This window comes from Mercenaria mercenaria, chromosome 9 (assembly GCF_021730395.1).
Source record: "Mercenaria mercenaria strain notata chromosome 9, MADL_Memer_1, whole genome shotgun sequence".
NCBI lineage: Eukaryota > Metazoa > Mollusca > Bivalvia > Venerida > Veneridae > Mercenaria > Mercenaria mercenaria.
Window position 1 is genome coordinate 61,983,290 of NC_069369.1, and position 14,395 is coordinate 61,997,684.

General features: G+C 35.8%; 2 protein-coding genes across 5 annotated transcripts; one reads left to right on the plus strand and one right to left on the minus strand.

Annotated features, from left to right (window-relative positions):
• Nucleotides 1-2,727: 2,727 nt before the first annotated feature.
• Nucleotides 2,728-13,552, minus strand: LOC123552823 (uncharacterized). Of its 4 annotated transcripts, none has more exons than XR_008372454.1 (11): nucleotides 12,549-13,552; nucleotides 12,236-12,306; nucleotides 11,677-11,856; nucleotides 11,135-11,240; nucleotides 10,885-11,038; nucleotides 10,007-10,216; nucleotides 8,800-8,882; nucleotides 8,297-8,444; nucleotides 7,649-7,891; nucleotides 6,029-6,273; nucleotides 2,728-3,154 (listed from the first exon to the last, which is right to left on the minus strand). XR_008372454.1 is itself a non-coding variant. In XM_045342568.2 (6 exons), exons 1-6 carry the CDS (start codon nucleotides 13,272-13,274, stop codon nucleotides 10,185-10,187), a joined length of 1,269 nt encoding a protein of 422 aa, XP_045198503.2. In that variant the 5' UTR covers nucleotides 13,275-13,552; the 3' UTR covers nucleotides 9,938-10,184. The 4 variants fall into 4 exon arrangements, 1 of the variants encoding a protein (XP_045198503.2); XR_008372453.1 differs by lacking the exon at nucleotides 8,800-8,882 and adding an exon at nucleotides 8,951-9,036; XR_008372455.1 differs by lacking the exons at nucleotides 8,800-8,882; nucleotides 10,885-11,038; nucleotides 11,135-11,240; nucleotides 12,236-12,306; nucleotides 12,549-13,552 and adding an exon at nucleotides 8,951-9,036 and having other exon boundaries at nucleotides 2,731-3,154; nucleotides 11,677-12,000.
• Nucleotides 9,809-10,967, plus strand: LOC123547269 (uncharacterized). Its single transcript, XM_045334235.2, has 3 exons — nucleotides 9,809-9,939; nucleotides 10,061-10,183; nucleotides 10,504-10,967. Exons 2-3 carry the CDS (start codon nucleotides 10,079-10,081, stop codon nucleotides 10,846-10,848), a joined length of 450 nt encoding a protein of 149 aa, XP_045190170.1. The 5' UTR covers nucleotides 9,809-9,939; nucleotides 10,061-10,078; the 3' UTR covers nucleotides 10,849-10,967.
• Nucleotides 13,553-14,395: the final 843 nt, after the last annotated feature.

Sequence of the window (14,395 nt, forward strand, 5' to 3'; positions counted from 1 at the left end):
GGCGAGTTACATAGCTCTACTTTTTCTTCGAAAAGTCGAGCTAAAAGGGCCTTAATTCATCCAAAATACTTGACAGAGTTATGTACTCTTGTCCAAAATAAGAACTGTTATAATAAACAAGTGATAAAAGTTTTAAAACCCAATGTCAAAACTGTGTACAGAAAATATGAACTGGTAAGAAAAACTCAACCAAGATATGTAAGTTAAACGTGGTCATACTTGAGACAAATCTTTGATGGAGTTATATACTCTTGCCTAAAACTGGACATGGTGATGGTACACAAATGCTGTAAGTTAAAAGGTTTTGTAAAATGTGTACTGATACGAAAAACTTAAAGGTCCACCACTAAAACCCGAACGAGTATTAAATGAAATTCAGAGTTTGTAGCTGAGACTTCATATTTACTGAAAATATGATCCACTGCATCGGATCTGACCAAATAGTTGTGAACATGTTAAAGAATAACCAATAAATAAACAAAAGCCTTTTGCCTATTTCAAACCGAAAGTAAGTTTTCCGACTGCTTACGAACCCTTCGCGCATCTTCGGATTTATTTTTCGGAAGAATGCTCCGAAACGAGGCTATAATTTATAAATAGATCAGACGATAACGTGATGTTTACACATAACATAGGGAATTCAACATTTTTGTAACTCACAAAAACTTCATGAAAATCATTCTTATAATACAGGCAATATATATACTGCAAGTTTTCGGGTGGACAATTTAGGCCCTTCCTGAATAGATGTGTTTTCATAACTTTACCTGCAAATTTATTTAGTCAATTTCTTTTTAGAATAGTTTTAAGAATATATAGATGAATAGCTATGTCACACTGTAGAAACAAAATGTGATTGAAATTTACCTACATACACTGATTTATGTACACATTGCTTCATTAATTAGAAAAATACATTAAACAAATTGTCTTGGCCTAACATATATATGTCACTATCAATTTAAAACTAAAAGCTTTTATATCTCATATTTTTCATGCAAATCGTGTATAATAACTATCATGGAAATTGAACCGACATGGCTGACTCGTGAATTCTGCAAACCGTCTTGATGAGGTGATCATTTGACCCAAGTTTCATGAAAATCCTTCAAGGGGTTTAGGAAACACATAGCTCAAACCTTTGACATTGAGTTGTGACCTTGACCTTGAACTGACTCATGAGTTCTTGATGAGGTGACCATTTGACCCAAGTTTGATGAAAATACTTCATGGGGTTTAGGAGATACAGAGTGGACAAAAATGGAAGGCTCAAACCTTTGACCCTTGACCTGGCGCTGACTCGTAAGTTCTGCACATCGTCTTGATGAGGTGATCATTTGACCTAAGTTTTATTAAATTCCTTTATGGGATTTAGGAGCTAGAGCGGACACGAAATGGAAGGCTAAAACCTTTGACCTTGAGCTGTGACCTTGACCTTGAGCCAACATGGCTGACTCATGCATTTTGCACATTACCTTGATAAGGTGATCATTTGGTCCAAGTCTTCATATGAATCCTACAAGGGGATTAAGAGGTACAGAGCGGTCACAAAATGGAAGGCTCAAACATTTGACCCCAAGTTGTGACCTTGACCTTGAGCCAACATGGTTGACTCATAAGTTCTGCACATTGCCTTGATGAGGTGATCATTTGACCCAAGTTCGATGAAAATCCTTTAAGGGGTTTAGGAGATACAGAGCGAACACAAAATGGAAGGCTCAAACCTTTAACCCTTAGTTGTGACCTTGACACTGAGTCGACCAGGCTAAATCATAAGTTCTGCACATCGTCTTGAGGAGGTGATCATTTGACCCAAGTTTCATGAAAATCCTTCAAGGAATTTAGGAGATATGGAGCGGACACGAAATGTTACGGACAGACGGAAGGACGGACGGAGACCATTCCTATAACCCCCACCACTCGTGGGGGGGGGGGGGGGGGCGGGGGAGGTGATTAAAATACAGTTATTTTGTGGCGCTTCTTTAAACGGACATTCGTTTGAAATAATTATAAAACCACTTGATCCCGAAGAATTTCCGATCGGTTACGGAAAAACGATAAACACGAAAGTAGGACAAAATGACCACCAATATCAGTCTAAGAAGAAGCTGCGTTCAATAAACGCTTGATGCCCCCGGTGGTATCCTTGTCGATACAAAGCAACCTAAGTCCAAAACGAGGTCAAGTTCGAAGTCAAACTGAGGTCAGGTGATGTCTGAAGATGAGGAATGGTCACAGGTTACATCTGCATTAGTATCAAGTCATTCTGGTAAGGGGTATTGATTCTAGACAAAACGGTCCCATTTGGTTAACCACGTACGGACGGACGGACGAACGAACGACATACGGACAGGACAATCACTATATGCCTCTCGCATCAGTTGATGCCGGGGGCATAACAAATCATTCGTTTCTCTGCACATGTTTTGACTTGAAGGGAATATTGCATGATCGTAAGCAGTAGATATATATTTCAAAATGTGTAGTCATTTTTAAGATTTATGCTTTTTATTTGTCTTTATTTGATACCTTTAATAAAGGTTTAACGCAAACGCCGTGTGAGTACGATAGCTCTCCCTATTCTTCGAATAGTCGAGCTAAAACTTATATGGTATCATAATTAATTTATATAATGTAGGCAAATAATTTCATTTTCTTTGTCTATCTGAAAGTTCTATTCTATTGGTGACGTAAATACCGTCTTAATTTCAGAGTGACATGTTTGTACATTTTTTTAAAAATCCTAATTAATTTACTTAGACATTTGGTTGATAGACAGGAGTTATTAAAATCGTAGTACTCGCATCTCATCAAATACTAGTACCACGTTTAATTCTTTTCTCACCGGAATTCGGAACAGCGACTTCAGGCATAGAGTGTAATACTCTCAATCATAACAAAGTTCGACAATGTGTGTGAGGCTGTCAATCAAGTTAAACAGTAATTCATGTCAAATAAAATCCAAACTAGCAGAGCAGGGCATAATATGAAGTTATGTTTTTATTTACCATAACGAAGACTTTGTCTGTCAGCCTGGACTTCAAGGATGAAAAAGCTGTCTACTACAAACAACACGACGGGACAAATATAGACGCCAGATCAGTCAAGGCTTGAATTCCTCGAAAACCATTGTATCTTGTCCATCGCCGTAACGCTGAAATTACATCATACATTGATAGCAATTTTACTGTAATGTCAGCAAAACAGTATAATTTTAAGATACTAAAATAAAAGTAATTTAATCCTGTATAATAACAGTACACGAGTTATGAAGGGATGAGCTGCACAATAAAGCGCATTATCCAGTTTTCTACTTTTAGTTTATTATTTATTTCCAAGGAATTAATATAGTTTGAAATCGCCCTTGGTCTGTAAAAACCAGTTTCAGTGCATAACGACAACAATAAAATATTTTAGGCCTAAAATGTCTTTTTTTTATGTTTGGGTAACTTTATCCTTCATATCCTTCTACATTTTTGTGGAAAAATTTCAAAAAGTGGCAAAGATGGAGTTTTAAAGGAGAAAAATACAAGCTTGTCCTTAATTCATCAATGTAATCTCATGTTTTCTGTTAAGAATAACACACTCTCACGTTATGTAAAAATTCTATCTAAACAAAAACAATAAAAAAGAGAAAAAGAGTAGAAACAAGAGTTGCCGGAGGACTGCAACGCTCGACATTTCAACAGACTTCTCAACTGAATGAATATTAAAGTCGAAAAGGGAGCCCTTTTTTAAACAAGCGGGCCAAGATGACCCTATGTCGCTCACCTGAGTAACACACCATAACAGTGTAAACATTTCTGACCTAGTGATGTCATCGAGACAAATATTCTGACCAATTTTCATTAAGAATCGACCAAAAAATGTGGCCTCGAGAGTATACAAACATTTTCATTGATTTGACCTAGTGACCTAGATTTTGATCCCACATAACCCAGATTAAAACTCATTCAAGACTTCATAATAACAAACATTCTGGCCAAGCTTTAAAAAGATAGAATACAAAATGTGACCCTTAGAGTGTAAACAAGCTTTTTCTTTGATTTGACCTGCTGGCCAAGTTTCTGACCCCACATTACCCAGGTAAAAATCACCCGAGATTTTAGAGAGACATATATTCTGACCAAGTTTCATGCACATCAAATGAACAATGCAGCCCCTATTGAATACACAAGGTTTTTCTTTGATTTGACCAGGAGACCTAGTTTTTAGCCCCAGAACATATATTTTTTTCACGAATATTCAGTCAAAAATGCAGCCCCTATTGCACACACAGAGTTTTTCTGTGATATTACCGGTGGTCTAATTTTTGACTACAGATGACCCATATTCAAACTTGACCTAGATTTCATCAAAACAAACATTCCGACCAATTCTCACGAGTATCAACTTAAATGTGCTCTCTAGAATGTCAACAATATTTTCCTTTGATATGGCCTAGTAACCTTGTTTTCAACCCAACTTGACACAGATTCGGACTAGGCCTAATAATTATCAAGATAAACTTTCTGAGTAAGTTTCATAAAGATAGGTTCATAAGTGTGGCCTCTAGGGTGTTAACAAGCTTTTCCTTTGGTTTGACCGGGTAACCTAGTTTTTGACTCCACGTGATCCAGATTCAAATTTGACCTAGACACTATCAAGACAAACATTCTGACCAATTGCAATGAGCTCCAAACTTAAAATGTATGAACTCGAGAGTGTTTACAAGATTTTCCTTTGATCTCAACTACTGGCCTAGATTGATCTCACATAACCCACTTTCAAACTTGACCTAACAATTACCAAGACAAACATTCTGACCAAGTGTCATAAAGATTGGGTCACAACTGTTGCCTCTACAGTGTTAACACGCTTTTCCTTTGATTTGACCGGATGACCTAGTTTTTAACTCCACATATCCCAGATTCAAATCTGACACAGAGGTCATCAAGATAAACATTCTGATCAATTCTCATGAGTTTCGAACTTAAACTGTGGACTCTATAAGAGTGTTAACAAGATTTTCCTTTGATCTAACCTACTGACCTAGTTTTAAACCCAACATTATCAAGTTTCAAACTAGACCTAGAGATTATCTATACAAACATTCTGACCAAGTTTCCTAAAGATTGGGTCACAACTGTGGCCTCTTGAGTGTTAAGGCAAATGTTGACGGACGACGCAAGACGGACGCCGGACAATGACCGGTCACAATAGCCGCTCACAATAGTTCACCTTGAACACTTCGTGCTCAGGTGAGCTGAAAATGTAATGTAGAGTTATGAAACCTGTGTAATGGATGTCAGATCATCACAGTATGTGATATTTCAATCCATTTCCATGCGTGGGTACCGAAATAACAGCTTACATACAAACAAAAAATATTATAAAAGGGGCATAATTTTGTAAAAATGCAAAGTAAAGTTATCAAATCTGTACATTATATGTCCAATCATAATAATGAACAAGTGTGTGAAGTTTCAATCCATTCCCATTAGTGGGTACTGAGATACCAGCTTACATACAAAAACTTAACCAAAAATCGCTAAGTCGAAAAATGGGCACAATTTTGTAGAGTTATTGGACCTGGGCAGTGTAAGTCAGTTTATCACCATTCATAAGTGTGTGAAGTTTCAATCCTTTCCAACAAGTGGTTGCTGGGATACCAGCTTATATACAAAACTTTATCAAGGTTCGACACCGACAATGACGCGGAGCCCACACACGGATGAATCCAATAGCTCTACATATACATTGTATTCTTCGAATAGTCGAGCTAAAATGAAAAAAAAATTACCTACCCTATCTACTAGTTTTCTGGGGCGTTACCAAAAACAAACACTATTTTTCGGCTTTATCAAAGTTATGTATCGCAAGATAACTCTCAGTTTACTTCCGCCACCAATGTCGTCCGGTGTCGTCTGTTATAAGCAAACGAGTTTCCGCAAGCAAGTTGAAGGGCTATCTATGTAACTGAAAGCAAAGTGCTATGCTATGAATCTTCTTAAAGAACATGCATATTATTCTAAAATCCAGGTATTACCTCCTCCCCTTGAGTCGTCTGGTAGAATCAACTGGTGTCGAATGCTATAAGCACTTTTGCACCGTCTGCCAGAAGCAACCGTTGTCGTCTGCTAGAAGCAAATGGTGTCGTCTGCCAGAAGTAACTGTTGTCGTTTGCTGGAAGCAAATGGTGTCGTCTGCTAGAAGCAGCTGATTTCTTCTGCTAGAAGTGATTGGTGTCGTCTACTAGAAAGAAGGACTTTTGCATGCAAACTGGATGACTATCTGTAAAATAAGGAACAAGTTGTCATACTGATGGGGCCGTTATTAATCTTTAAAATCGTACACATATGTTGTTCTCCATTGTAGGTACCAAAATTATCATTAATATAAATACCAGTCAATGTTATATAACTTGATAAATCTCTCAACATGTTCAGGAAAAATACAGAAAGAAATTGTCACAGAACCAGTTGTGAGTTCATACCAGCAACAGTCCCAAGTTTACACGATTTTCAAATAAGTCAATAAACTCAGGATATCCAGATTCAGAACCTTGATTCTTGCATACCAGACGTGGGTTTCTGGTGATTTCATCGGTGCTGGAAAATTCCATCTTACACCCCGAGTTGTAAGATGACTCTCGTGCTGTATCTACGTTTCTAACACGATCCGATTCATTTTCCTATTAAATCACTGTTCTGAAGTCACAATTATTACGTCATGGCGTCAAACGGCATAGCGGCGCGCTGGAAAAGAAAACCGATTGAAAACGGGCAAATATTTAATGAATGTCGTCAATGATGTACTTAAAAATCCTTGGTAACGTGTTAGAATCGAAATAATATATCTCATTTAGTGATTTGCTCTTGAATAAATCATTGTTTGGCGTTCAGATGCGTATTATTATATCACTCGGGCTGCGCCCTCGTGATATAATTCCTTCGCATCAGAACTCCAAACAATGATTTATTCAACGACAAATCACTGGATGACATATATTATTTCTTAAATAACGAACTACATATGTACAGAAGATGTGTGTAGTAATAATAATGTTTTTCGTAAAACGGGACAAAAATTAAATACCTTGATAGGTCCTCTTTGTTCTTTACAACATATTTCTCGATTAAAAAAAAAGGTTATTTTAAGGAAATAACATAACGTTCCATTGCAGATGATAAAACAAAACCGGAACTCTTACGTTGTTTTCGTCTCTGTAATGACATGACGTACTTCCTATTTACGGACGTAAAGTTCCCGCGCTTTGTTAATACGCTACTATAAGAAAAAAGTGCTATAAGAAATCATTTGTTTGAATTTATTTTTTACTCTTCTCTGTTGAATATGGCATGTAAGAAAAAGATTCTATCACTGGCTGTAGGTGCAGATGGGAATATCCGGCTCTCGGGTAACTGTTTACGCGGTCACTCGGCTGGAGCCTCGTAACCGCCTAAACAGTTACCCTCGAGACCGGAAATTCCCATCTGCACCTACAACCAGTGAAAGAATCTTATATCCTGGCTTTCTAACCAGTAGTTTAGCTCTCTGGCAAAAACACTGCTATCATGTCAAAGAAGTGAATTCGTCAAAAAAAATCAAAGTGCGACTCGAACTCGGACCATGTTAACTGCAATTATAAAGTTAATTAGTAGCTTACCTTTGAAAAAAGGTGATCGTCATGTTAATAAAGTGCCGGTATGACAGAGTCCCAGCACACCTCTGATGACCGGCACCGACCGAGTACCAGCGCACATCTGGCGACAGGCATCAGTTGTGTACAACAACGCTTCTGGCAACTGCCACCGTTTGGGTAACACCACATCTCTGGTGGCCGGCATCGTCAGGGTAACAGCAAGACAGTCCTGCATTCTCTCGAGTTCCATCAACTAACATTTTCTTCCTGTAAATACAATGAAGTAGCCTGAGTTTCTCACAAATACTTACTTACACCAAAGTATGGAAACGAATAATTATAAAACAATGTGAACATTTCAACACTTTGAATAATGAAAAGATACTTTTTCTCCGAATTTGACTTTTTCTGGATAAAATAAGATTTCGTATTAAATTGTTGAGGTTTATCAAACTCAAATACCGATACTCGATGATTCGAAGCAAATCTAAACCTTTGCCTTACTTAGACCACAGCACTGCTGGGAGTACAATCAAATTGCCTTTTGTCTCAAATCAGACCAATCATGAAATGTTTTCGGAACTTTATACCAGTTACTTAGCGTAACTAACCTACATTCAATCATTACCTACACCGACTTCGTTATAAATGATAACTAAAGCAAGTCCTTACGTGTGTGATCCAGGAATCCGCTTCTTGTCGGACGGTTCGTGTTCCTCGATGGACAGTTCCGGCTATTGTCGGAGAGTTCGGGTCGCTCGTCGGACAGTTTGAGTATTTCTTTCTGCGGAGTCAAGGTCTGTGTGCACATTCAAATGCTCTAGAATCGTCCCGAGAGAGAAAAAAATTATCATAAGCTTTATAAAAGTTTAAAGTAATGTACTGTTGGCGAATATTGATAGTCATTATCAAACAATAATCAATTAAAAGACAAAATGAAAGGAAGCAACAGGGGAGAATTAAAACAGTGCACATGATGACCAGATAACAAATTTATAAATATAGAATGAAAATGAATGCCCGCATATAAGTTGGTTAAAAACTGCACGTCTAATATTTGAGTACAACGTAAAGATAAAGGGAAAGAAATAAATGAACCATACAGACGAAAATTACATACCTCTCTGCACCAAAAAAAAAAAAAAAACCAACAAAAAAAAAAAAAACAAACAAACCCCGAGCTGCACTAGACTATTGTGACATCTACAACACATGACATCTTCACACGCGCTTGTACAGTCAACATCAGCCAAAATAGCTGCAACATAAACAATCACAACACAAGGTACAGACAAAATAATACAACATAAGTAAAAATAAAAATACCTGTTCATGATAAACAAAAATAATATTTTCTTAAGTCTGTATCTTTAAAGCCGCTTGCGTCTTTATTCTTCAAGTGCCTCAATATCCTCGAAAAAAAAGAGAGAGAAAAATACAACTTATTAATAACTAAATAGAAAGAATAAAAAGCAGAAATAAGAGCACCGCCTTGCGGGTGCTGACGCTCATCTGATTTTTTTGTATATGATCAGGTCTAAGAAAGTGGTAAATTTTCAGATTTTCTGTAAAAACACAGATAATCTGTAAATATACATAATCACTGTTCTGTAAAAACACAGACTGACCAATAAAAAACAGCATGATTTCTACGTGCGATACACGAAATTTCTTTTCCGCAAATTGGAATGTTGAATGGCAACATGGAAACAAAGGTAAGAACACATGTATACAACTTTTTGTTACAAAAAACGGCTATTTACGATTATTTTGGTGTTTTCTCATACATATATAACATATAGAATAGAGAACTGAGCTTAAAAGTATCAAATTCACCATAAATTACTAGTTTTGCTTCCGTGTTTGTTGCTGTTGTCAGCCATGTCAAATTTTCAGTCACGTGGTTGCAGACTGGTTTCGTTTTACTGTTATCAATGCAGCAGCAGCTGGGAGCTTGATTTCTTAACCAAACGCAGTTATCTTTCTTGATTCTTAAGCACATATTAATTAATAAGTTGTAATAGTTTGCCTATATACTTATTATAAATTTGTGTGATATCTTAAATATTTGTAAAAACTGATCATACAAAATAATTAAAAATTAGTATATGTATGAAATATAAAATCAATGTATATTTCTGTACTTCTAGCGAAAGTACCAATTCGGAACCAAGAGAGTAACCTCTCATGAGAAGGGCAAATGTCCTGAGCACGCATTAACAAAAAGAAGAGGAAAAGTTGAGGTCAAGTACATAGAAGATAAGAATAAACGAAATCAGACTCGCAGCACACGCAAGACTGGACTGTTTAAAAAGGTATATTATAATACTAGTTTTCTTCTTTGCAAATCAACTAATTATCTTTGACGAATATGAAATTTACCGATGTTGATAATTTCAAAACAAGTAGTTGAATATTTTCAATATTCCATTTCAGGCACTTGAGTATGCTACCATGACAGGAGACAGTACCAGACTGGAGATAAGGGATGAATACTTTGACTCATATGAAGAAGGGCTGGTGTCAGACCAATCAAACGCCGATGTTGTCATTACAGAGGTTAGTCGGATTCCTCCTGTTCCGCTTCATTTTCTGAAATATATATACACCTATATCAGTTCAGTTCTCAATTTTTATAAATGTATTTAGGATATATTTTATTCTTCTTTTTTTTTTGTTAAAAAAAATGTAAAAATCAGCATGGTATTGTTTTAGTACGTATTTGTCTTAACCGATAACGTCTGAAAAATAAAACGTAATAAAATAAGTAATGTTACTTTCATGTAACATCGGTTGTTATTATTACAAACATGTTAATTGTGGTATATACTTATGTAATTAAATCATGTAATCGCGGGAAATTTTTCCATTTTATACAGAATCAGCCGCCGGAAGATAACAATAAATCGGCAGGATGTTCCAATGTCGCGATGTCACCAAAGGCGGTAAAGGCAGCAAAGGACCACATTATTACAACAGATTCAGAAATCCAGTGCAGTTTGATAGATACAGTTGGTAACAATTTTGGAAATGAACGCTTTTGCAGGGTATGTGGAAGAGATTATGAGGCTGACACCAGACAAGAGCAGAAACTTTGGATAGGCTGCACGCAAGATGATTGTGATTACTGGCTACACGTAAAGTGTTTGCTTGGTAAAAGCAAAAAGATTACACCTAAGTTTTGTCAGTGCATGCCTTATCTCTGTCCTTTCCACCGTGATTAAATTGAAGTTATTCGTAAATTGTAATTTATTCTTTACCTAGGGTAGCATTTCTGTTTGTGATGTCTTGCAAATACTGCACGACTTCTCTGTAAAATGTCAGCAATATATTTTTCTTTCCATTTTTGACGTCCTTTGACCACTGCTGAGTTAAAACTGTTGATTCTTCTATACCTCCAGCATCATGTATGTCCTAAAACATGATTTATGTTTTTAATAAACAACATTTATACATGTATATTCAAAATTGAAAAATCGAAATTCATTTATACTGATGAAAAACTATTACCTTCAACACATTGATTATCATCTTCTGGATAGTTTCTTTGTCTTTTTGGGTAATGTCGAAATGATTACTTCTGTCATCCGGTGTAATGAATATTCTTTCACAAATCCTATTTAATAAACAGAATGATAATTTAATTATGTATTTTGGCACCAATAGAAAAGGTGGAATATGAACAATAAATGATAACTGTCATCCTCTTTCGGAAAATTATTTAACTTGTACAGTATTCTACACTCCTGACATTATCAGGAAAAATAAGAAGAAAAAGTATTGACATGCGGCATCTTTGGACAACGTTAACACTTTTAATTACTACACTATTAATATGTACTTACGGACAAACCATTCAACAAATGCATAATTACAGGATTTTTTTTATTTTTTTTTTAAATAACTTTCAAGTTTCGACTGTAGCAACACACAAAAATATTATATAAATGTATACCGGGTAATAGACAAAAACATTTACCTGAAATTTATATACACATGTATTGCTTAAATTGGTTATATACTTTTTTTTATCTATATCACAAATTAATTACCTCAGTACATCTGGAAAGTTCTCATAGTATTTACTTTTGTTTGCTTCGCATTTAACATCGAAGTTAACAAGATCATGATCCAGTGGTTTGTCGTCTGTAGATGTGTGCTGTCCTCCGCCAGTTAAATACATTCTAATCTTATTGGAATAATCTTCTACAGCATCAGGTGCACTGAACTTCCTGTAAATATAAATATCAGTATGTTTTAACTAGAATTGGAATTAATAATATCAGCACACAGAACATGCACAGTAAAATAAGAAAAAAAATAAATGAGCTGCACCATGAGAAAACCAACATAGTTCTTTTGCAAGCAATATGGATCCCGACCATCATGCACATCCGCACAGTCTGGTCATTATCATCCTGTTCGCTTATGTTCACCCGAATTGCAATAGGCTTTGAAAACGTACTAATGGATATTGACCAGACTGCGTGGAAGCGGAGGGTAGTCTGCATCCATGCAGATCGAAAACACACTATGTTCATTTTCTCATGGCGCGGCTCAAATCCAAAATTGTCATATTAATGTAATAATTGAAATTCAATATAAAAGTACCTGAAATACTTATTCGTCGTTCTATCATCCCCATCTGTATGCTGATCTTTTGAAATGAATGCACGTTTGATCTGAAAAATTTGATTATAAAAATTGTACATGTATTATTTAAACATACAAAGTATAGTTGACGTCACGTTGACGTGATATTTAGCGCTATTTACGTATCATAAAATATCATCATGGTACTAAGATACGTTCTCTAACATGTGCAAACATGTGAAAGTTAACAAACTTAATGCTTAAATATCTGAAAATATACTACATGGTTAAAATTAACAACATATTTTATTAAAATTTACATTAATTTTACCTCTTCAATGTTGTCAATACTTCTGCACACTCTTGTCCATCTCTCATCAGTCGGAACTCCATGGGGCATGTATGACTTAATTTTCTTATTGGTACGTTCAAGAATAAAATCCCCTCCTTCGGCTTTACTCGGATGTCCCGACTGTGACATACATATGTTTTTTTTAATGAAATCTTGTACCTCTGGTGGGGCTTGCAGCACGGTATTATCAAACCTGAACCACAAATCCATATAGGTTGTCATATTTAAGCCATAAAACAAAGTTGACAGTTTGTCCATACTCATTTTGATATAGTTATAATTTGCTCTACGCATTCCTTTCTTCAACATTTTCCACGCGAACAGGTATGTAAATGTACATTTGAAATGAAAAATGTAATTTTTACTTTGTTTTCCCACATATTCATATAATTGTTCAATAGTAGGATGTTCATGTTTTTCTTCACATTCGGCAACAAATGGTTTTAATAATTCCATTTTAAGGCTTTCGAAAAGTATTTGAAGAATTTGGGTAGCCTTGTGATGGTCAGTACAGTTTTCACATGCTGTTAAAGCTTTAAGACTCTTCCATCCCAAAATCACGGCTAAATCTTTAATGCAAACTTTCCACATCAATTTAAAAAGTGCTTTCGTTACATTTATATCTATGTGCCCAAATCCAGGTATCAGTAAAATATTTTTGTATTTTTGGCATTCTTTGATATCAAGGTTTAAATTTTCTTTCATAACGTGATTTTCAAATAGGTTCCTTTTTTGGTAGTTTTCTTCACAATGAGGACATACATAGTAATTGTTAATAATTTTCGAACATAGGCTGTATGGCAGGCCGTCGCATCCAACTAATACCCACTTCTTATTTGCATTGTCAATTATGTTATCAAGTACTACTTCTAATGATTTATATGAGCATGGGTTTACCAGCACTGGGTCTAATAATATAATGTCAGTTTCCCCAGTTACGTACGACTCTATGTCTGCATATGGGTCATTAGGTTCTGGTAAATGTGATTTTGCTTTGCCTGAAGTAAATTCAACTTTTCGAAGTTTTGGTGGTGGAGGTTGACATCCAGTAAGCGACAAGTTCTGAATCTCTTTTAATAAGAAATCGTTTCTTTCACCCCTGAAAGAGGCGCTTGTGTCCGGAATATTTTCTTCATTGTTAAGTCCATGCAAGGACAACCAATTGGCAGGCATAAATCTCTCGCAATTTTGCAAGTCTGAAAATGTTGGTGGAACCAAACATGCAACAATAGTAACAACACTTATTAAAGGTTTCGCGTTAAATTGTACCTTCCAGCTACGTGCCATGATTTGATTATTATCGAAGAAATATATACAGTCTGCACTTTCTGGTAACTTATGGTCTTTGGTAGCCTTATCTTTCAAGAAGTCTAACACAGTGGCATAAGAACCAGACGGTGAAAAGGTGGCATTCAGTTCCACAATTCTTCTACTCCCAGAAATTAAGTAGGAAATAACTGTCTTTGCAAAATTTAAAGGCCCGATATATTTAGGATTTATAACTTGTAATAAAGTTTCATAAGCATTCATCACAGGCATGTGCTTTTCATTGTAACTGTTGGACAGCTCGAATAAAAATTCTCTAACTCCGGGATCAACAGAGCTCCAAAGTTTTTCAAGGTCAAGATTTTTTAAAGTCTCTAAGCCGCAATCGTTTTTAGCACCACTCAACTTTATTTTTAATAGTTTCGCGAAACTCTTGCTCAAAATCAAAAACTGCTCATCACTTAAATCATTTTTCTCAATTTTTAAACAAAATTCACCGAAGGAAAGTTTTGGTGATGTAGTATTTAACAACCCGTGCTGGTAACATTCTTCACAGATAA